The sequence below is a fragment of the Hyperoodon ampullatus genome (assembly GCF_949752795.1).
Source record: "Hyperoodon ampullatus genome assembly, chromosome: 10".
Classification (NCBI taxonomy): Eukaryota; Metazoa; Chordata; class Mammalia; order Artiodactyla; family Ziphiidae; genus Hyperoodon; species Hyperoodon ampullatus.
In genome coordinates, this window is record NC_136923.1 from 12,303,494 (window position 1) to 12,328,406 (window position 24,913).

At 39.0% G+C, this 24,913-nt stretch overlaps 1 protein-coding gene across 1 annotated transcript in view; it reads left to right on the forward strand.

Moving 5' to 3' along the window:
• SUMF1 (sulfatase modifying factor 1) overlaps nt 1–24,913 on the forward strand; it is a gene marked incomplete at both ends in the record, with an annotated part of 105,604 nt that overhangs the window by 2,059 nt on the left and 78,632 nt on the right. Inside the window, 2 exons of the mRNA XM_079712767.1 lie at nt 7,221–7,394; nt 10,570–10,644. Coding sequence (XP_079568893.1) covers nt 7,221–7,394; nt 10,570–10,644 — 249 coding nt within the window. The remainder of the gene's footprint in view (nt 1–7,220; nt 7,395–10,569; nt 10,645–24,913) is intronic.

The window sequence follows — 24,913 nt, forward strand, 5'->3', positions numbered from 1 at the left end:
ATGACTTTGGTCTAATTCTGACACTTAGCCATTTATTCTGAATTCAGGAAGTCCAATATTACGTGAGATACATGGTCGTAATGATAACCCTTTTTTTTCTTAATTTTCTTTCTTTTTTTAAATAAAAGGATTATTATTATTATTAATTTTTTTTTTTTTTTTTTTGCGGTACGCGGGCCTCTCACTGTTGTGGCCTCTCCCGTTGCGGAGCACAGGCTCCGGACGCGCAGGCTCAGCGGCCATGGCTCATGAGCCCAGCTGGCCTGTGGCATGTGGGATCTTCCCGGACCGGGGCACGAACCCGTGTCCCCTGCATTGGCAGGCAGACTCTCAACCACTGCGCCACCAGGGAAGCCCAAAAGGATTATTTTTTTGAGTGGTTTTAGGTTCACAACAAAATTGAGAGGAAGGTAAAGAGATTTCCCATATACCTCCTGCCCCAACACAGGCATAGCCTTGCCCATTATCAACATCCTCCACCACAGTGGTACATTTGTTACAATTGATAAACCTACACCGACATATCATAATCACCCAAAGTCTATACAGTTGACCCTTGAAAAACACGTGGGTTAGGGGCACTGGCCCCCTGCGCGGTCAAAAATCCTAGTATAACTTTACAGTTGGCCCTCCATACCTGTGGTTCTGCATCCCAGAATTCAACAAAGTGCAGGTCATGTAGTAGTGAAGTATGTATCTATTGAAAAAATCTACGTATAAGTTGACCCCCGTAGTTCAAATCCGTGTTGTTCAGGAGTCAACTGTAATTTACATTAGGGTTCACTGTTGGTGTTGAACATTTTATAGGTTTGGACGAATGTACAGCGACATATGTCCATCACTGTAGTATCATACAGAATGTTTTTATTGCCCCAAGAATCTTCTGTGCCCTGCCTCTTCATCCCTCTCCCTCCTCCCCAGTGGCAACCACTGATCTTTTTACTGTCTCCATAAGTTTTGCCTTTTCCAGAATGTCTTATAGTTGGAATCATACAGTATGTAGGCTCTTCAGATTGGCTTCCTTCACTTAGTAATATTCATTTAAGTTTCCTCTGTGTCTTTTCATAGCTTGATAGTTCATTTATTTTTCGTGCTGAATAATGATGTATTGTCTGGATGTACCACAGTTTATCCATTCACCTACTGAAAGGCATCTTGCTTGTTTCTGAGTTTTGGCAATTATGAATAAAGCTGCTATAAAAATCTGGGTGCAGGTTTTTGTGTGGACATAAAATTTTCAACACCTTTGGGTAAATACCAAGGAATGTGATTGTTGGATCATATAGCAAGAGTATGCTTAGTTTTGTAAGAAACCACCAAACTCTTCCAAAGCGGCTCTACCGTTGTGCATTCCTACTAGCAGTGCATGAGAATTCCTGTTGCTCCACACCCTTGTCAGCATTTGGTGTTGTCAGTGTTTCAGATTTTGGCCATTCTAAGGTATGTAATGGTATCTTGTTTTAATTTTGCATTTTTTGGTTGACATGCTGAGCATCTTTGCCACCTGTGTATCTTCTTTGGAAGGTCCTTGGCCCATTTTTAATTGTATTGTTTGTTTTCTTATTGTTGAGTTTTAAGAATTGTTTATTTTGGAAAACAGTCCTTTATCAGATGTGTCATCAGCAACTATTTTCTCCCAGTCTGTTGCTTGTCTTCTCAATCTCTTGACATTGTCTTTTGAAGAGTGGTCTCTGTCTAGATTCTTTTTTTTTTTTTTTGGCACGTGGATGTCCAGTTGTATGAACATTTGTTGAAGAGACTGCCTTAGCTCCATTGTATTGTCTTTGCTCCTTTGTCAAAGATCATTTGATTATATTTATGGAGGTCTATTTCTGGTCTCTCTCTGCTGTTCCATTAATCTGTTTGGGTGTTCTTTAACCAATACATGTCTTGGCTACTGTAGTTTTATAGTAAGTTGCATAGTGTCTTTCCTCCAACTTTGTTTTTCTCATCAATATTGTGTTGGTTCTTCTGGGTCTTTTGCCTCTCCATATAAACTTGAGTATCATATTGTTGATATCGATCAAATAACTTGCTGGGATTTGGATTGAGGTTGTACTGAATCTATTTTTGTTTTCTGTTTATTTAGTTTAATTCAATAAATACTTATTTGGTACACATATTGTATAAGACTCTGTCCTGTGTTCTGGGCTTATAGAAAAGAAAGACCTATGCCCTACCCTCAAGGCATTGACTTGCTGGTAGACCTCTCTCTCTTTCTCTCTGTCTCGCTCTCTCTGTCTCTGTCACACACACACACACACACACACACACACACACACACACACACACACAATCACAGTTATATGCAAGCATCATTTTTCTATAGTGACAGTCCTATAGGAGGAGTATATACAAAGTACTTGGAGAGGAAGAAAGAATTCTTGTTTCCTGGACAAGTCAGGAAGTGCTCAAAGAAAACACCACATTAGGCTAGGCCTTGGAGGAGACATTTTCAGGAGTTGGGGATGGAAGGGCAGATTGAAGGACATTGCAAGAAGGAGAATAGCATGGGTACAAACGAAGCATTGTACAAGTGCATGGTGTGTTCTGGGATATGTAAGTAGTTTAAGGTTTCTGGGGATGACATTTTCACCCTTTTAAATTTACAAAGAAGTAAATAGCACTGGGCTTTACCCTCAAGGAATTTAGGTTTCACTAGAAAGTTATGGCAGTAAGAATTGTCTGGGAAACAATATAGATATTTTCAAATTTTACTTAACTTCCCTCTGATTAAAAAATATACAATGCTCATTGAGAAAACTATTCTAACAATGTTCTGTACAGCTTATTATTTTATAAAAAGGTATCAAGATGTTTTAATCTCCATGTATCTTTTAAAAGAGTTGTTTGAAAAGGCATTGAAGATCATGAGACAATAAAATTGTACGTGGTATCTCCGTATATGTGGGTAAAGTCAGTCAATTTCCGGTCTGAGGATGGTTTGATCGGGTAATGCTTACCCAGGTGTCAAGACATGATTGAATACCATCTCTCTATGACCCCTTTCCTCCAGGAAGAAGTGGTGTTTCTATCCTCTAAATTCTCATAGCATTTTGTCAGTCTGATGGAAACTTGTATATTTTCTGTGAAGTAGTGTTATTTGTGTAATTGTCTGATATCTCTTTCTACACGGGAAGCAATTTTTTAGACCTGTTTTAATGTCTGTATCCTCCAAGTGCTTTACACATTTAGGCATTGTGTAACAATTTCTGGAATGATCTTTTACCTTTTTTTGTTGGATACAATATTGAGAAACTGCCAGGGGAATTAAGGGTATGAGTTACTTTTTAAAGAAACCTTTGGAAAGCAGTCTTTTTGCTGTATCTTATCCTCCCCAGGATCCTGTGAGATATTATCCCCCACTTTACAGATGTGACAACTGAGGCTGAATAGAATCATGAAATCCCAGCGCTTGAAGGAACTTTAATGCCATTTCATCTATGATTTGTGTCAGTAGAGTGACAGGATGATATAGGCAGGTAAGCCCTGCGTAGGTAGATAAGGCAGCAGTTTGTGGGCAGATCCAGGGAGCTTGCTTCTCTTGTTATTCACCCAGCTTTCTCCGGAGCCTTTAGCTTCTTACTTAGGTTTGAGGAGAGGAAAGAAGGAAAAGGAGAAGTGCTACACAAAAGAGTTGCATATAAACTTATTTCATTTTTGTGTGTAGAACAAAAGTCCCACAGAAGCAAGTGAAAGAAAAGATTCTTAAAACTAGCTTAGTAGGCTGATAAAGAAGTGTGGGTAGGGACATTTATGGGCTCTCATGGCTGGGAAGTTCAAGTGCAGATATGGTCCCAGACACAGCTGGATGCAGGGCCTCAGGCAGCATCTCCAGATCTCTCTTTTTGGCTCTCTCTTGGCAGCTCCTCTTTCTTCCCTGTTGGCTTCATTTTTAGGTAGTATTCCTTCTAATGATCAAAGAGCTGGAAGAGAAAGAGAGTTTTCTTTCCCTCATAGCTCCAGCAAAAGTTCTGAGATTAACTTTGATTGGGTCATGGGCCTATCCCTGATTACATCTCTGTGGTCAAAAGAATGTGGTAATTGGCTAGGCCTGAGTCATGGGGCTGGGGCGGGGTATGTGTGTGTGTGTGGGGAGTGGGGGGCATGGAGCAGTGTCATCCAGCTCCACCTGAGATATGTACTTAGTTGAAGAAGTGGTTTTCAAAGAGATGTCACTTGCTCTTACAAGAACAGGAGGGAATGGGTGCCAGGTGGGCAAAAATCATAGATGTCCACTGCACCTGGCCAGAGTGTGTAGCTCAGATATGGTCCTAGTGATAAGAGAGTTGCTTTGACTTCACCTGTCCTTTTGGCTTGCTTGGCAGTGGCAGAAACTGATGTGCCAGAAGGGGTTTTAACTTACGTCCTAGGAGGAATGGACTGTTTGAATCTGGACCTTCATGAAGACTTGATCAAAATGGTTCTTTGTATTTGGTTTAGGAGTGTGAGACCTGATGCTCTGGATTTCACTAGAACGACATTCTACATTTGTAGGACAGAGACTTCATTAGTGCAAATTGGGAATTATGATCCAGTCAGAGCCATGCAGGCTATTTTTATCTATAGCCTCCAGAATGGAAACTTGGCTTATTCATTGCTGGCTATCTCTGATGGTTAATGAAAGAAAAAAAATTAGGCCAGGAGTCCACAGTGGAAGTTATGGTTGTATTAGCATTGTTGGTGCTCACCTTGAGGGAGAGTGGGATGAAAAACTGAGATAATTGTAAAACTTCATTGGGAACAATGGGCACAGTTTCCTATAGGCCTTGTGTTTGCACCTTGGGATGAACAACCGTTCTCAGAAAAGGACCTACTTGTCTGCTGCTGGAAAGCTTTTTTTTTTTTTTCCTTAAAGTCCTTTAGGAAACATGAAACCTTTTATTAGATCATTTAAATAATCATTTTAAGCTTTCGTCTGCAGGCTTCTATTTTTCTGCTTCTTTGCAGAGCTGCTTGAAATTCTGACTTCTCATCTCAACTGAGGAATCTTGTGTCCCAGATGCTTGGAGAATAATGAGAATAATGTGTGAACCTAGTTCAGTCTTTGAGCAGAGTCTCTTAAACAGGTTTCACTGTGATGCAGGCGTGCTATCCATGTCTGGGATGGTGTTATAAAAGAAAGAGAATTTTTATAATTAGGAATAATTCAAATGATACATTTTTTCATTGTATCCGTGATGTCACTCTTTCAGTCAGTGAAGTTTCTTCATCCATCCATCCCCCCCACTCCCTTCCTTCCTTCCTTCCTTCCTTCCTTCTTTCCTTCCTTCCGTGAATTATGCACCGAACTAGGAGCTGGGGACATAGAAGTGAAAACTTTATTTCTGGTCCCCAAGGAGCCTGGGATCTAGGGCAGGTAAAAACAAGCCATTAAAGTATGTACAGTGTGTGTCAGTTGTTTAGAGAGGTGTTTATCAGAGGATCCCAAATGAGGAGGATATGCCCAGCCAGTAGAGGGAAATGCAGGCAGGGAAGGCCTTCTTCTGTAGGAGGTGATCCTTGAGCATTGATGTTATTCACAAGAGATGAAGTGCAGGTGGAGTACAGGATGAGAGAGATGGGGAGAGATTAGGCTCTGATGCTGAGATATTTTACCCTCAAAGGTGCTGGGGATCCCTGAAGAATTTAAGTAGGAAAGTGGTATAATCAGATTGACACTTCATTGTTTGTTATTTTGAATAGAGCACATGGTTTTAAAATTAAAAAAAAAATTCTGTAGAAAGGTGTATAGTGAAAAATTTTCCACTTACGTAATAACCTTCCCCTCAGACAACCACTGCATGAGTTTCTTGAATATCTTCCCAGAGCCGTGTTCTGCAAATGTAAGCGAATACAAAGAAATATGTGAATCTGTGTTCTCCCGCCCACCTCCTTTTCATGCAAATGATAACACACCATGCTTTCTAGGGTGCACCTTGCTTTGACACACTTTCCTCTTCATCGTGGTGAGATCTCTCTATATCAATATATTAAAAGTGTCTTTTTTTCCCTGTTGTTTTCCTTCTTTTCCTTTTCTTATGGCTGCCTAATTTTCCATTTTCTGGGTGGCCCACAATTTAATCATTCCAATATTGAAAAATATTTAGGTTGTTTCCAGTCTTTTTCTGTTCCAAGCAGAGCTTCAACAAATTGTGTGGGATACAGAAGACAGATATTTTGGAAAGTTCAGTAGGGGCTTAAATACTTGTATGAATGATTGAAAGGAAGATTGATGGCTTAGAGAAGAGCCGGGAGAAATGTGAAGGGATGAGACTGGAGGCAAGGAGACAATTGTGAGGCTACAGCATCAATCGAGGAAAAGAAAAGGGGAGAGGACAGAGGGATATGTATTTAGGATACCCAGTAAAACTGGATGACCACTGTAATGTTGGATTTCCCAAGTGATGCTGAGGATGGACCTGTGTTTCTTCACTGAAAGTTTTCGGTGTGATCCTCAGATCTTATGTTTAGTGCTAGGAAAACATGTGAACAAAGCAGCCTCAGTTGCTGCCCTCTTGGTGTTTAGAGGTTATGTGAAACAGTAGATAGGAACAATTAGAGTTTTAATAAGGTATTAAATAAGGACAAGACATGGTCCTTTAGTAAACCTTTTAGATTTTCCATTTCAATGATATGTCTTTTCCATTATCATTGGGAACCTAGATTCACTCAGTGGGTTTTTAAATATATTATATATGGAGACTTCCCTGGTGGTCCAGTGGTTAAGACTGCGCTTCCACTGCAGGGGGCGCGGGTTTCCCTGGTCGGGGAACTAAGATCCCACATGCCGCGTGGCCAAAAAAAAAAAAAAAAGTAAAAAAAAAAAATATATTGTATTTGGCATTTTATATTTACTTTTAAAAATAATTCAAAAGAAATATGGACATAATAAAGGACAAAAATGCACAAATGTATAAAGAAGTGGAATATTCTCCCTGCCTCTGCACTGCAGCCATTAGCAGCTTGGTGACCGTTGCTCCAGACCTGTTTCCATGGCGTGTGCAGATGTGTATTATGTAGCGTTTTTCCTAAAGAAATTACTACCCTAAAGAATGTTCACTTCTTTTTGTGACTAATCATTCATTGGAGTATGCCATGATTTTACTCATTTCACAGTGGCTTTTGTGGCAGAGGTTGGCTCGCTGTTGGGTGCTTACTGTGTTCTGGCACTCTACACTTGACCCAGGTTCACTCTGGCGGTGACGGCCTGACTTCCCGTGTTTCCCCTTTTGCTGCAGATGGTCCCCATCCCTGCCGGAATATTTACAATGGGCACAGATGATCCTCAGATAAAGCAGGATGGGGAAGCACCTGCGAGGAGAGTTGCTATTGATGCCTTTTACATGGATGCCTATGAAGTCAGTAATGCTGAATTTGAGAAGTTTGTGAACTCAACTGGCTATTTGACAGAGGTAATGGGGTTGGAATGGGGAGGAAGAACCTTATCAGTTGACCGCTTTTTCCTGTGTGCCCAGTGCTGTGATAGGCACTTTATGTATATTTCATGTAATTTTTGTTCTCATAGCAACCCAGTGAGGCAGGTTATTTTTCAGGTGGCAAACTGGGGATTAGCAAAGTGATTTGCCCTGAGTCCCACAGCCGGTTAGTGGCAGAGTTGGGATTCAAGCCTGGCCAGTGTGACCCCAGGACCTGTCTTAACCATTATGCTCTAGTGTGTCAGTGCTTTAATCTGCCAGAGAGCATCACTGTCCTCTCAGGCTTTTTGAGATGATAGCATGTAAAGTAAGGCAACTTTTCCCTCTCAAAAAATTATAGTTTGGATGTTCCAGAAGCATTGCATAATTCATAAGTAATAGATGCAGAAGTGCAGCTTTTCATTTTTGTGGTTTTATTCCAGTGCCTGACGACTCATAAGCTTTCCTTTGGCAGTTCCAGGCTTTATCCTGTGGTCACTGAATCACAGAGCAAGGTTCTGAAAGTGGATATTTGTCCTAAACAGGAATAGGAAGAGAGAGGCTTTCTAGTTTATGAAAGTTTCTGTGAGTGTCTAAAATATCCTTGTTATGTAGGTTTCCCAATTTTTTCTTACCAAAGGACTCTACCCTACCCTTGCCTTCAGTTTGTGAAGTCCCTGTCCTTGTTTTTGTTTTTTTCCAGGCCAGAACATCTTCCTTTCTTTAAAACAAAATTTCAGAGCGAATGCTGAAAGCAAAACAACATCCAAATTTGGTTTTGCATTTCTTTGGAATTTCTTAAAATATACAAAGTAGTTGTCTTTTTCTACCTATTTGTAGTAAGAAGTTGCTGTTCTTTTTGTTTCATGAGGATACTCTCAGGTCAAGTTCCTCAGTAGTCTGATGAAAGTTAGAAGTGGGCTTCTAAGGCAAGAAGCTTCCCTTAGACTAGGATTCCCATCAAGACTAGATAGAATAAGAGTTTAGGGCATCTAGGAGCATGGATGGGGAAATATTGCATCTGGATTTCTATAACCCTCTAACTGAAGTTCAGCATTTCCTTCGGTTAGGAATAGACAACATACCACAGTAGTGGCAGCAGTGCCTATGACTTTATCACCAGTAGAAATCACAGACAATTTGTATCCCATTACTGTTGTTGCAGAGATCATAAAATATTGTTTGTATTCATCCTTACTTTAGAAATGATAATTATGAGACCTGCCACTAGATCTTATTTAATGTATTATTTATACATATCTATATTTAATGTATAGATATAGATACACATATGTATATGTTACTATAGCACAAATTTGTTTTACTAATATTTTGATATAACTAGTTTTCTTTGTAATTGTATTGATTTTATTTTACACACTTAAACATTTCATTCTGAGAAGGATATCCTTAAGCTTCACCATACTGCCACAGGGGTCCAGGGCACAAAAAGGGTTAAAACCCCTGCTTTGGATAAAATACTTCATTTTATTATGGCATTCATGTTTCTTTTCTTCCATTTCTCCAGCTTCATTTTATATCACATTTCCCTTGCTCACCATGCTCTAGCCCTGCTGTTCTTGTTCCTATTCCTTGCAGACTTGACACTCTTTCCCATCTTGGTGGTGCAGCCCATACTTTCCCCTGCTTGGAATTTCCTGACCCCGTTGCCTGTCCCCCTTTTGCATGGCTGGCTCCTTCTCATTCTCGAGTCATCTCAGCTTAAATATCCCTCTCAGGGAGGCTTCCTCTGCCCACCCTATCAAAAGGAGGCTTCTCTCTATACTCTCTGCTTTACAAGGTCAAGTAAAGTTGTAATTATATTCTTCCTTTCTTTGTTTGACTTGACTTTTGTTTGTGGCCCCATATGTGAGTGCTCTAAGGACAGAGACCATGCCTCTGTAATATTGACCTTATATCTCTGTCATTTAGCCCAAAGCCAGGCATCTGATAGGTGTTTGGTACATGTTGTTGAGTGAAGGAATGGTCTGGGTTCTCAGGCATGGTGATGCCACAAGGGACTACAGAAATAAGAGCTGGGGTGGAGAAAAGATGATGAGCTCTAATCAGCAAAAGGAGTTTGAGGTGCTCATAAGGCTGGAAATACAGGGATCTAGTAGGCCATTAATATCATGTGGTGAGGAGAGGAGAGGACTGGAGTTGGAGATATGAGCATCATTTGAAATGCCGGTGGTGGTTAAAATCATGGGATTTCAAGAGTTTGTCCAGCAGCAGGTCGGTGTATCTCATCGTGTGATCTCTTAGACCACCTATATTAGAATCACCAGCTTATCTGTTCACACGGGCAGGTTCCTTGGCCTCACCCCAGACCTACAGAATCAGAACCTCTGGGCTTGGGGAGCAGTGCTGTGTAGCTATAACAGGCTGGCCAGGTGATCTCAACTGCACAAAGCCTGAGGGCCACTGGTGTAGAGTAAGAAGAGCAGAGAGCCAGGGCAGAGCTCTGGGGAGCAACAGTGTCTCAGGGGCAAGAAGAAGAGCCCATGTATTTCAGGAGATGAGGAGGAGGAGTCTACAAGGAGGAAGAAAACTAGAAGAGTAGAATCATGGAGACCAAGAGACTACATTGGGTGTTTCCAGAACTGGGGTCATATGCAACAAAGAAAGGTAGATATGGACTTGAGACAGTAATGGTAAATAAAAATGATTAAAATACAGATTTCCATCTGGTGCTTGAATTGACCACTTGAGATGTATAAGCACAGTGGACACCTTAATGGAGTGTGTCAGAATATCAACAAACAGTGCCATTTACTTCTTTTAGCTAGGTTCCAGGAGCAGAACAAAGGACAAAGGTTGATTACATAATCTGACATGTAAAGAATCCTGTTATTTTCCAAAGTCATTTGTGATACTTGGGGAGATGTGTTTCCATCAGCAGAAACAATCACAGTCTCAATAGCTAATCTCTTCCAGTCTGCGTTCTTATCAGCTAAATGAGCCTTAAATAAAAATGGTCTCTGTAAGTGACAGTAACCTGTTTTAACAGGAAGCCAGATGCTTTTAGGTCATTTCTGAATCCTTTGGGAGGTTATAAGACAAATTTAAGTTCATTTGGACAAGAAGAACCGCTTTAGTAGTGTACAGAGAAAACGGCACATGTGAAATATGTTACTACAACCTTTTCTGGATTTTTATTTCCTTCCTTTAGGCTGAGAAGTTTGGTGACTCCTTTGTCTTTGAAGGCATGTTGAGTGAGCAAGTGAAGTCTGATATCCAACAGGCAGTAAGTAATGTTTAAACAGGCTCTCATATTTCTCTATTGCTCATTGGAAAGGGCTTGGGTGAAAAATCCAAACTACCAGCCCCTCTCCCCCCCCAAAAAAAGGCCTCACCATTTTTCCTGCTATAGATTTGCCCGTAGAACAGGCCTATGGGACCAGGGCACCTTACCTTGAGGAAAATGGCACAAACCTGGGACAGTATCTGAAGTGTTGGGTCTGACATGAGCTTTTGTCTTGTGCACCTGAGTATAAGTGGAGCTCAGCTGGGCTTTAGACACTTCTGGGTTTCTTTTGCTCATAGCCATTTCTAGAATGGAGGGTTAAATGTGCATGTTTTTTACTTCTGTTCTCAAAGTCTTGGTCTCATCAGGTTCTGGTATGGAGAGGGAGCTTCCTATTTAAACATTCCTGAATTCACTTGATCAGAGTAGTAGTTATGAAAGGGGCCCTTTGCTGTGGATGTACACAGGCAATTGAACCCAGGACCTGGTCCTGACCATCCAGGGTGTACCTTCTCTCATAAAGGGGTCCAGGGAAATCATGGAGACTGGACTAGGTCTCCATAAGCCCCTGTGTGGTGAGTGGAACTTGGGATTTCTGTTGCAGACATTTTAGTAGGTTTGTGTATATTTGAGAATTTGTTTACTCACATGTCTCATGAGAAAGCAAAATATACAAGGAAAGGAGTGTGGGTAAGCTGGGAAGCTGAGGGTTCACAAAACAAGGATGGCTGAGGACACAGAAGAAGCAGGAGGTGGGAAGAGAGGAAAGGAAACGGGGTCAGCTGACCCAAGGGAGACTGATTAAGATACAGACATCGAAGACAGGAATTCAGCACTAATCTTCCTTTGTTATACAAGTTCCCTTTCAACTCCTGCCTGAATCTCATCTTTATGTGTTGGAGTCACTATTCTCTGGTGAGCAGCAGTGCCAGAAAAATTAAACATTCCTGGCTCGGGTTTGCTTTCTCTTCAAACTCGTAGCAAAACTTGGGGTGGGGGAAAGAAGAGGTAAAAGCAGATTTGCACTCAAGTCATTTATAGGAGAATCAGGCCACTTTTATGTATGTATTTTAGAAAAATGTTTTAAAAACATGACTGAATTCCATCTGAATTTCAGAGCTTTCTTTGCTTGCTACAAGTTTATATTATAAGTCTGTTATATAACCTGATACCCCCCCCGCCTTTTTTTAAAGGGCTTTGAGGTCAGATTGGCTTAGTGTTGATGAGCCAGTAGCTCAGGATGTGGTGCCTTGTTTTATGATGGGGAGTTCAGCTGGGGGAGGGCCTTTGCACTTATTTTTGTAATTTGTGCTTTCCGATACAAGGCCTCCTGTCACTTGAGAACCGCTGAGCACATTAGGCATAAAGGCAGAGGCAGATGATTACCAGGCTCTGACGGTGGCCTCTTAAGTCCATAGTGAAGTGCGTGTGCTGGTAACTAGGATGAGGATAAGCAGCTCTTACCGGGTCATAGTGTTGGTCTCTCGCTTAAATGCTCATAATGGAAAAGTAAACCTTTTAAGCATGTTTAGAAAGGGTTGGAACAAGTGAAATGAATCTGTTGGTGATCTGAGAGAGCTAAGTTTTTGTTCTTAGGTCTTGGCCTACCCTAATGCACCAGACCTGTTTTTAACCCAGTGTTTCCAGAAGTGTAGGATAGGAGATGGTCCACGATGTGACTTGAAGCGAAGCAGGTGACTTCAGGTGGTACATGGCCAAACGTTTGAGAATCCTGAATCACATTGTCTCAGGGCTCTTTCAAGGCCTCAGTAAGTTGAGAAGAAAGTCTCATTAGAGCGCTGGTCTGTCACTAACACTCAGCGGCACTTGTTAATCTCCTTTTTAACACAAAATAGGCCTCAGAACCTTCCTCAGGCTTCAGTGGCTGGCTGGAATTTAATAATACGGTTTATGTTTGTGTACATTTTATTTATTTACTTTTAAAATTTTTATTGGAGTATGGTTGCCTTACAATGTTGTATTAGTTTCTGTTGTACAGCAAAGTGAATCAGCTATACGTACACATATATTCCCTCTTTTTTGGATTTCCTTCCTATTTAGATCTCCGCACAACATTGAGTAGAGCTCCCTGTGCTATACAGTAGGTTTTCATTAGTTATCTATTTTATACATAGTAGTGTATATATGTCAATCCCAATCTCCCAATTCATCCCACCCTCCCTTTCCCCCCTTGGTGTCCATATGTTTGTTCCCTACATCCGTGTCTCTATTTCTGCTTTGCAAATAGGTTCATCTGTATGTACATTTTAAATGTGATTATTTTATAAGATTGTTTACTTTCACATAGTTGTTTTAGATGTTTACTATCGTGTAATTATTTTAAATGTTTCATATAATTATTTAAAATAAATGTAATTATTTTAAATATCATAAATGTTCTCTTATGACAGGTAACACTAGTGATATAACTTTTCCTTATTAGAAAAAGCCTTTTTATTGTAAAAGAAAAGTCAAATACAGAACATCATGCAAAGCAAATGTGTAGCTTTACTGTGTTATTTTAAAACAAACATGATCGTAACCTTCCCTTAAGTCAAGAATTAGGATTTTGCTCCCTGCCCCAGCGATCCCATCCACGAGCCACATCCTGATCACCACCCCCTCTGTCCCTGAAGTAGCCACTGTCTTGCTTTTTAAAGTAGTTGCTTCCCTGCATTTCTTTATAGTAATATTGCCAGGTGTGCATCCCAAGACTACCAATGTTTATTCTAGTCTGTTTAAAGGAAATTTGTGTCTTTTAAGACTCTTTGAATCTATGGATTTCCCTTCCATTACTCTGCTCCTCCCCAGCCCCTAGCCCTTGCCCCCCTTTTTTCCCCTAACAATTTATCTGTGGAAGAATCCAGTTGTTTTAGCGGTAGGCTTTCCCATAGTCTGAATTTTGCTGCCTGCGCTGTCACAGTACAGCTCAATTGTCCTCTCTGTCCTGCAAGTTGGTAGCTGGATCGCCAGGCCTGATCAGACTCATGTTTGGACCCTATAGCAAGACCTCAGATAGTGACGTGTTCTTTCACTACGAGGCACCTAATGTCTGCTTCTCCCTCTTTTTGTGATGTTACCTGCTGTTAGTGCTCAGTGCCTAGATCCATTAATTCACTGGGAGTGGGAAGATTCTGATAATCTAATAGGTTTTTTTTTCATTTATTAATTGAGATACTTTTATAAAGAGATGGTTCCCTCATCTGCTATTTTCTTTCTTTTTTTTTTAAGTGACCAATTAGGTTTCTTTTTAAAAAAATTAAACATTTAAAGAATATTGTAAATTACATGCAGTTGTAAGAAATAATACAGAGATCCTGTGCACCTTCCCCCCGGTTTCCTTCAATGATAACATCTTGTATAACTATAGTACAGCTTTACAACCAGGAAATTGACAGTTGACACAACCCACTTACCTTTGTCTGGTTTTAGCAGTTTTATATGTATTCATTTGTATGTGTGTATTTAGTTGTACACAATTTAATCACAAATGTAGATTTGTATAATCACCAGATTAAAAAATTATCTTCATGAACCTATGGATTTAAAAATATTTTATGGGGCTTCCCTGGTGGCACAGTGGTTGAGAGTCCTCCTGCCGATGCAGGGGACAGGGGTTCGTGCCCCGGTCCGGGAAGATCCCACATGCCGCGGAGCGGCTGGGCCCGTGAGCCATGGCCACTGAGCCTGCGCATCCGGAGCCTGTGCTCCGCAGCGGGAGAGGCCACAACAGTGAGAGGCCCGCGTACTGCAAAAAAAAAAAAAAAAAAAAGTGTATATGTGTATATATATATATATATATATATATATATATATATATATATTATGGGTTTTATTCACTTGGGATCATGATACCTTTTGAATGTCAAATTTTCCTATTTTGGGGTATTGAGTGCCTCTTTAAGTTCTTATGAGTTCTTTTTTTCTTCTCTTTTTAAAACAACTTTATTGAGATATTTATTATCCCACAGAATTCACCATTTAAGTGCATACTTTATTCAGCTTTTTCTGGTGCATTTATAGAGTCGTGCAGCTGTCACCACCATCCCAGTGCAGAACATATCCACCAGCCCAAAAGGAACCATGTGCCCATTTGCAGTCCTTCCTCATTCCCACCCTGAGCCTTAGGCAACTGTCCTGAGTCCTTTTGAAGTAACCCTAGTCGTCTTTCAGTGCTTCCTTGATTTCTGTAATGACCCCCTGGCCTGGAATCAGCCATTTATTTAAGAAACACTAGCACCTTTTAGTAGAAAATAGTATTCCAGGACCCTGTCTAGGTTCTAGGTGTGCTCGTTGCCTAAGGTTGGTCATTGTTTCTAGGCCTCTTCAGTGGGCAGAGCTGAGATAAAATGCTCTATGAGTTCATACCGATGTTTCTAGGTTAGGGTTTATAACTTAGCCTGTTTTTGTATTACATGTATCTCCTTCCTTCCACATCAAGAATCCTGGTTCTCAAGGACACAGGGGATGATAGAATCAGAACAACCTATAATTACTCATTTATTTTATCCCAGCTCTTATACATGGCAGTCTCAAAATAACAAGACTAATGCTACCATCGCCAATGGAATTACTGAGACCAGGTCAAAAAAAAAATAGCTTTTACATTTGCTTTTCCTGTTTCTCTCCCAGTTTTAAAATTGTTGTACTATTTCTGTATTATCAGAGCATGTGTCCATTACATAGAGTACTCAAGTAACTATATGTTCCACAAGTAACTATATGTTTAATGCTTTCTATGTTCAATGTCTCTCTAGTCATTTGGATTAATGAAGCTTTTTCTCTACTAGATTCTTAAGGAAATGGTCTTGGGGACAGTATTGCCTAGTTTTTGCATATTGTTGACAGTTTGTCATTGCCTGTTAGACTTTAAAGTCAATTTTGCTGGATATGAAATCTGGTTCACTTTTGTTTTTCTTGAGTATCTTATATATGTTATTTTGTTTTCTCTTGGAATAGGCATTACTGTTGAAAGTCTGATGATAGTCAAATTTTCTTTCCCTTAAAAGCTACTTGTTGTTTTTGCCTAGATACCCAAGGATTTTTTTTTCTTTTTCTTTAGTATCTAGTGATTTTACCAGAATATATCTTGGTGTTTCTTTATGGGTCAGTATTCTCAGGTATGGGGTATGTTCTTTTAATATGTAGCTTCAAAAATTTTTTTTCTAATTTCAGGAAATTTTTCTTAAAGTTTTTGCTATTTTTTTCTGTGCCCTTACTTCTTTTTTCTTCTTTAGGAATTCTTAATACATCTGTTTGTAGGATTCATTTTCAGTGTTTATCACTTTCTTTTGAATCATTTCTATCTCTTTTTTTAAAATTAAATTCTTCCTTTTCATCTTCTTTGTCTCTTAAGTATTCTTGTGTTCATTTCTGAACTGACTTTTTCTTTTGTTTTAGTTGTTTCTTGAGTTCTCTACCTCATCTGAGTTTGCTGATTCTGATTTATTTTATTCTCTCATGAATCATTTTCTTAATTCCGCTGACCTCATTTTGAAATGGCCTGTTGCAGGCTTATTTTGAGCATGACTTAACCTTTAGAAGGAGGCGTGGCCCAGGGTAGCTTCTGTAACTTCACAGAACTCTTTCTTCAGTTGTACTCATGTAGGCGTCAAAAATATGGCCTCCTGGGACTTCCCTGGTCGTCCAGTGGTTAAGACTCCGTGCTTCCACTGCAGAGGGCACAAATTCGATCCCTGGTTGGGGAAGTAAGATCCCACATGCCCTGCGGCGAAAAAAAAAAAAAAAAAAAAAGGCCTCCTGCTTCCTCACATTGCCGGCATCTCTTCCCCTCCACTCCTTCTCCTTTTCTCTCTTGTCCCTTGTTTTCTGGAGTTTGATTTCATTCTCTGAGGTTTCTCCTTGGTGAGGGTCTCTCTTCTGGAAGGGAGCCCTGGGAGGTCAGTGTAAAGAATTCATAGGGCAAGACTGTTTGAAGGCCTTTATACTCTCTCACTGCGGGCCCCTTACATACACTCACCAGCAAAGTGGGCAGAATTCCTTCCTGTTTTCAATGCTTTCTCACACTGTAATTCTCTGCTTTCCGGTGATACCCATTGGCTACTTTGGGATTTTCCTCGTCACATCTCAGATGACTTGCTGTTTCTTCTGCTTTCTCCTGCCCAGCCATAGGCACCATGCAGGTTGTATGGCTATTCGCAGTTTTTCCTCACCTACTTGTATTCTGGCTTTGATGAAGGTACCCTGGCACATAGATTGGCTCTGCATGTTGTTCTTGGATTTTTGGTGTTGTTATCCAGTGGTTATCTAGTTGCTCTGTCTTGTTTTATACGTAGATTTGGAGAGATTCAAAAACTATGCTGATGCTGCTATCCTCTTTGGTTTGTTTGTTTTTTAATGTATATAGTTTTGAGGCAAAACATTGATCTGGCTCTCAGGGTTTGCTTGTAAAGATAAACTGTGAATTTCATGGTTAAAAATAGAGTACATGTGCATGCTGGAATTTTCTTATTCGTGATTAGTATTCGGATGCTGAATTTGAAACAGGGTCTTAAAAGCTATAGATATCAAATCCTAGAAAGGATTAAGGTTGTTGTGTTGTTGATTTTGTTGGTTGGGGGTATTTTACCCTGGAAAACTTATTGTTGAAAAGGATGGTATTTAAAATATTTAATTTCTAAAAAGTATGTTTCATTTTTTTACTTGTGTCATTAATGTAGCTCTTAAATCTTTGACAGAGGAATGGCTGTGGGGTGGGAGAAAACAGTTCCTCTTGATGGGAGCCTGAGAAACAATGATCATCTATTGGTTTGTAATTTGGTACTTTCAAAGTTATTAACAGTTTAAGGAAACAAATTCCTGAATAAGTGTCCTCCATAAAGGAGGATGGGAGGCTATTTTGAGATGTTATTTTCAACTGAAAGCCAATTTCAGTGAGGATTCAGAATTACCAAGGCTGCTGCTTCTTTTTCTTCTTTTTTCAAGTAAAAAAACCAATGTCTCTTCTCCCTAAAGGACATCCTTTGGTAAATGTTTTTGTTATTACTTGTCTTAAAATATCTTTATTTTGCTTCATTACTGAAAGATATTTTCACCAACTAAAAGTTTTAGGTTGGCAGTTATTTCCTGTCAGTACACTGTAGGGCTTATTTCACTGTCTTCTGGCGTTTGCTGTTGCCATTCAAAAGTCAGCCATCAGGAACATCTATTGCTCTTCCCCTGTAGGTGATTGGGCTCTGCCTGCTTTTAAAACTGTCTTTGTTATTCTACAGTTTCACTGTGGTATGTCTAGGTGATGATTTCTTTCATTTTTCCTGCTTGAGTTTTATTGGGCTTCCTGGGTCTGAGGAGTGGTGTTTTTAAAACAAATCTGGATTGTTCTTTTTTTTTTTTTTTTTTTTTTTAAGGCCATGCCATGCGGCATGAGGGATCTTAGTTCCCTGAGCAGGGATCGAACCTGTGCCCCCTACAGTGGAAGTGCAGAGTCCTAACCACTGGACCGCATGGGAATTCCCGGGATTATTCTTTTTTTTGGGGGGGGAGAGAAAAGAATGTTGTCTTTTTTTTTATATACAGCAGGTTCTTATTAGTCATCAATTTTATACACATCAGTGTATACATGTCAATCGCAATCGCCCAATTCATCACACCATGACCCTCACCCCCCTGCGACTTTCCCCCCTTGGTGTCCATATGTTTGTTCTCTACATCTGTGTCTCAATTTCTGCCCCGAAAACCGGTTCATCTGTACCATTTTTCTAGGCTCCACATATATGCATTAATATACGATATTTGTTTTTCTCTTTCTGACTTACTCTGTATGACAGTCTCTAGATCCATTCACATCTCTACAAATGACCCAATTTCGTTCCTTTTTATGGCTGAGTAATATTCCATTGTATATATGTACCACATCTTCTTTATCCATTCATCTGTCGATGGGCATTTAGGTTGCTTCCATGACCTGGCTGTTGTACATAGTGCTGCAGTGAACATTGGGGTGCATGTGTCTTTTTGAATTGTGGTTTTCTCTGGGTATATGCCCAGTAGTGGGATTGCTGGATCATACGGTAATTCTGTTTTTAGTTTTTTAAGGAACCTCCATACTGTTCTCCATAGTGGCTGTATCAGTTTACATTCCCACCAACAGTGCAAGAGGGTACCCTTTTCTCCACACCCTCTCCAGCATTTGTTGTTTGTAGATTTTCTAATAAAGCCCATTCTAACTAGTATGAGGTGATACCTCATTGTAGTTTTGATTTGCATTTCTCTAATAATTAGTGATGTTGAGCAGCTTTTCATGTGCTTCTTGGCCATTTGTATGTCTTCCTTGGAGAAGTGTCTGTTTAGGTCTTCTGCCCATTTTTGGATTGGGTTGTTTGTTTTTTTAATATCGAGCTGAATGAGCTGTTTATATATTTTGGAGATTAATCCTTTGTCCATTGATTCGTTTGCAAATATTTTCTTCCATTCTGAGGGTTGTCTTTTGGTCTTGTTTATGGTTTCCTTTGCTGTGCAAAAGCTTTGAAGTTTCATTAGGTCCCATTTGTTTATTTTTGTTTTTATTTTCATTACTCTAGGAGGTGGGTCAAAAAAGATCTTGCTGTGATTTATGTCAAAGAGTGTTCTTCTTATGTTTTCCTCTAAGTGTTTTATAGTGTCCAGTCTTACATTTAGGTCTCTAATCCATTTTGAGTTTATTTTTGTGTATGGTGTTAGGGAGTGTTCTAATTTCATTCTTTTACATGTAGCTGTCCAGTTTTCTCAGCACCACTTATTGAAGAGACTGTTTTTTCTCCATTGTATATCCTTGCCTGCTTTGTCATAGATTAGTTGACCATAGGTGCATGGGTATATCTCTGGGCTTTCTATCTGGTTCCATTGATCTGTGTTTCTGTTTTTGTGCCAGTACCATATTGTCTTGATTACTGTAGCTTTGTAGTATATAGTCTGAAATCAGGGAGTCTGATTTCTCCAGCTCCATTTTTTTTCCCTGAAGACTGCTTTGGCTATTCGGGGTCTTTTGTGTCTCCATACAAATTTTAAGACTTTTTGTTCTGCTTCCATAAAAAATGCCATTGGTAATTTGATAGAGATTGCATTGAATCTGTCGATTGCTTTGGGTAGTATAGTCATTTTCACAATATTGATTCTTCCAATCCAAGAACATGATATATCTCTGCATCTGTTGGTATCATCTTTAATTTCTTTCATCAGTGTCTTACAGTTTTCTGCATACAGGTCTTTTGTCTCCCTAGGTAGCTTTATTCCTAGGTATTTTATTCTTTTTGTTGCAGTGGTAAATGGGAGTGTTTCCTTAATTTCTCTTTCAGATATTTCATCATTAGTGTATAGGAATGCAGGAGATTTCTGTGCATTAATTTTGTATCCTTCAACTTTACCAGATTCATTGATTAGCTCTAGTAGTTTTCTGGTGGCATCTTTAGGATTCTCTATGTATAGTATCATGTCATCTGCAAACAGTGACAGTTTTACTTCTTCTTTTCCAATTTGTATTCCTTTTATTTCTTTTTCTTCTCTGATGGCTGTGGCTAAAACTTCCAAAACTGTGTTGAATAATAGCGGCGAGAGTGGACATCCTTGTCTTGTTCCTGATCTTAGAGGAAATGGTTTCAGTTTTTCACCATTGAGAATGATGTTTGCTGTGGGTTTGTCATATATGGCCATTATTATGTTGAGGTAGGTTCCCTCTATGCCCACTTTCTGGAGAGTTTTTATCATAAATGGGTGTTGAATCTTGACAAAAGCTTTTTCTGCATCTGTTGAGATGATCATATGGTTTTTATTCTTCAATTTTTTTGGTGTATCACATTGATTGATTTGCGTATATTGAAGAATCCTTGCATCCCTGGGATAAATCCCACTTGATTATGGTGTATGATCCTTTTAATGTGTTGTTGGATTCTGTTTGCTAGTATTTTGTTGAGGATTTTTGCATCTATATTCATCAGTGATATTGGTCTGTAATTTTCTTTCTTTGTAGTATCTTTGTCTGGTGTTGGTATCAGGGTGATGGTGGCCTCATAGAATAAGTTTGGGAGTGTTCCTTTCTCTGCAATTTTTTGGAAGAGTTTGAGAAGGATTGGTGTTAGCTCTTCTCTGAATGTTTGATAGAATTCGCCTGTGAAGCCATCTGGTCCTGGACTTTTGTTTGTTGGAAGACTTTTAATCACAGTTTCAATTTCATTACTTGTGATTGGTCTGTTCATATTTTCTATTTCTTCCTGGTTCAGTCTTGGAAGGTTATACCTTTCTAAGAATTTGTCCATTTCTTCCAGGTTGTCCATTTTATTGGCATAGAGTTGCTTGTAGTAGTCTCTTAGGATGCTTTGTATTTCTGCAGTGTCTGTTGTAACTTCTCCTTTTTCATTTCTAATTTTATTGATTTGAGTCCTCTCCCTCTTTTTCTTGATGAGTCTGGCTAATGGTTTATCAATTTTGTTTATCTTCTCAAAGAACCAGCTTTTAGTTTTATTGATCTTTGCTATTGTTTCCTTTGTTTCTATTTCATTTATTTCTGCCCTGATCTTTATGATTTCTTTCCTTCTGCTGACTTTGGGTGTTGTTTGTGCTTCTTTCTCTAGTTCCTTTAGGTGTAAGGTTAGATGGTTTATTTGAGATGTTTCTTGTTTCTTGAGGTAGGCTTGTAGAGCTCTAAACTTCCCTCTTAGAACTGCCTTTGCTGCATCCCATAGGTTTTGGGACATCGTGTTTTCATTGTCATTTGTTTCTAGGTATTTTTTGATTTTCTCCTTGATTTCTTCAGTGATCTCTTGGTTATTTAGTAACGTATTATTTAGTCTCCATGTGTTTGTGTTTTTTACGTTTTTTTCCCCTGTAATTCATTTCTAATCTCATAGCGTTGTGGTCAGAAAAGATACTTGATATGATGTCAATTTTCTTAAATTTACGGAGGCTTGATTTGTGACCCAAGATGTGATCTGTCCTGGAGAATGTTCCGTGTGCACTTGAGAAGAAAGTGTAATCTGCTGTTTTTGGATGGAATATCCTATAAATATGATTTAAATCTATCTGGTGTATTGTGTCATTTAAAGCTTCTGTTTCCTTATTTGTTTTCATTTTGGATGATCTGTCCATTGGTGTAAGTGAGGTGTTAAAGTCCCCCACTATTATTGTGTTACTGTCGATTTCCTCTTTTATAGCTGTTAGCAGTTGCCTTATGTATTCAGGTTCTCCTAGGTTGGGTGCATGTATATTTATAATTGTTATGTCTTCTTCTTGGATTGACCCCCTGATCACTATGTAGTGTTCTTCCATGTCTATTGTAACATTCTTTATTTTAAAGTCTATTTTATCTGATATGAGTATTGCTACTCCAGCTTTCTTTTGATTTCCATTTGCATGGAATATCTTTTTCCATCCCCTCACTTGCAGTCTGAATGTGTCCCTAGGTCTGAAGTGGGTCTCTTGTAGACAGCATATATATGGGTCTTGTTTTTGTATCCATTCAGCAAGCCTGTGTCTTTTGGTTGGAGCATTTAATCCATTCACGTTTAAGGTAATTATCGATATGTATGTTCCTATGACCATTTTCTTAATTGTTTTGGATTTGTTTTTGTAGTTCGTTTTCTTCTCTTGTGTTTCCCACTTAGAGAAGTTCCTTTAGCATTTGTTGTAGAGCTGGTTTGGTGGTGCTGAATTCTCTTAGCTTTTGCTTGTCTGTAAAGCTTTTGATTTCTCCATCGAATCTGAATGAGAACCTAGCTGGGTAGAGTAATCTTGGTTGTAGGTTCTTCCATTTCATCACTTTAAGTATATCATGCCACCCCCTTCTGGCTTGTAGAGTTTCTGCTGAGAAATCGGCTCTTAACCTAATGGGAGTTCCCTTGTATTTTATTTGTCGTTTTTCCCTTGCTGCTTTCAGTAATTTTTCTTTGTCTTTAATTTTTGCCCATTTGATTACTATGTGTCTTGGTGTGTTTCTTCTTGTGTTTATCCTGTATGGGACTCTCTGTGCTTCCTGGACTTGGGTGTCTATTTCCTTTCCCATGTTAGGGAAGTTTTCGACTATAATCTCCTCAAATATTTTCTTGGGTCCTTTCTCTGTCTGTTCTCCTTCTGGGACCCCTATAACGTGATGTTGTTGCCTTTAATGTTGTCCCACGGGTCTCTTAGGCTGTCTTCATTTCTTTTCATTCTTTCTTCTTTATTCTATTCCACAGCACTGAATTCCACCATTCTGTCTTCCAGGTCACTTGTCCGTTCTTGTGCCTCAGTTATTCTGCTATTGATTCCTTCTAGTGTAGTTTTCATTACAGTTTTTGTATTGTTCATCTCTGTTTGTTCTTTAATTCTTCTAGGTCTTTATTAAACATTTCTTCCATCTTCTCGATCTTTGCCTCCATTGTTTTTCCAAGGTCCTGGATCATCTTCACTATCATTATTCTGAATTCTTTTTCTGGAAGGTTGCCTATCTCCACTTCATTTAGTTGTTTTTATGGGGTTTTATCTTGTTTCTTCATCTGATACATAGCTCTCTGCCTTTTCATGTTGTCTATCTTTCTGTGAATGTGGTTTTTGTTCCACAGCCTGCAGGATTGTCGTTCTTCTTGCTTCTGCTGTCTGTCCTCTGGTGGATCCCTGGATTATTCTTAACAGTTATGTTTTTGTTTTTGTTTTTGTTTTAAGTAGTTCGGCTTTAAAAGAATTTTTTTATGTTTTTAAAAAAGTTTTTATTTATTTTTGGCTGCATTTGGTGTTTGTTGCTGTGTGCGGGCTTTCTCCAGTTGCGTTGAGCGGGGGCTGCTCTTCAGTTCAGTGCTTGGGCTTCTTACAGTGGTGGCTTCTCTTGTTGCGAAACACAGGCTCTAGGTGTGCGGGCTTCAGTAATTGTGGCATGCAGGCTCAGTAGTTGTGGCTTGCGGGCTCTAGAGTGCAGGCTCAGTAGTTGTGGCCTGAATATAATTTTTGCTTGTAGCACTCATACATATTTTTTATAATTTAAAGGAGAAAATAATCTATTATATTTACCCAGACTATTTCTGTTGCTCTTCCTTCATTCCTGAAGTTCCATGTTTCCCTTCACCTTAAAAAACTTCTTTTAGTGTTTCTTTTAGAGCAAGTCTTATGGTGATGAATTCTCTTAGTTTCTCTTCATCTGCAAATGTCTTTATTTCACCTTCATTCTTGAATGCTATTTTCACTGGATACACAGTCCTAAGTTGACAGTTCTTTGCTTTCATCATTTCAAATATATTTCACTCTTTTCTGTTCATGTGGTTTCTAATAACAGTCATTTGAATCACTGTTCTCTCATATGTATTGTGTCATTTTTTTCTCCTGGCTTCTTTCAATATTTAAAAAAAATTTTTGTCTGCAGTAGTTTGATTATAATGCTTTTGGACATTGTTTTCTTAGAGATTATCCTGTTTGGGGTTTGTTGAGATACTTGTGTCTGTAAATTTGTGTCTTTAACCATATTTGGGGGAGTTTTTAGCCATGATTCCAAATATTTTTTCTACACCAACGTCGCCTCTCATTTTGGGATACCAGTGCATGAATGTTAGACCTTTGATTATCTGAGTGGTGCCTTAGGCTTTGTTCACTATTTAAAAATTTTTTTCTCTATTCTAAGTTTGTGTACTTTGTTTTGATATGTCTTCAAGTTTCCTATTTTCTCTGTCATTTTCATTCTGCTCTTGAGCCTGTCCAGTGAATTTTGAATTTCAGATATTGTATTTTGCAATTCTAAAGTTTTCTTTTTAAAAATAGCTCCTCCTTCTCTGTTGAGAATGAATGCCTGTCTTTTCATTCATTTCAAGAGCATTCATCTTTACCTCATAGCTGATGGTTATAATAGCTGCTTTGGTCTTTGTCTGATAATTCCAATATCTGGGTCATCTTGGGGTTGGCACCTGTTCATTTTCTTTTCCCTTCAGTATTGGGACTCTGGGTCCTGTTATAATGCTCTGGAGAATGTTGACTTTTTTTTTTTTGAGGCAATCAACCTGATAACCTGGTTAAGTACAGATCAGAAGTTTTGTCTTGCCTACTGCTAGTAGTGATTTTGTAGCTCTGTTCATTCATCCCTTTCATGCTAGCATAGCACTGTAGTTTTTTTCTTTGTCGTAACTAGCATTTTACTTTTTTTAAATTGAAGTATATTTGATTTACAATGTTGTGTTAATTTCTGCTGTCAGCAAAATGATTCAGTTATACATATATATATATATTGCTTTTCATATTCTTTTCCATTGTGGTTTATCACATTTTACTTGTTTAGTCAATTTCTTGTAATTGATTAAAGGCATAATAATGCCTACCTAGT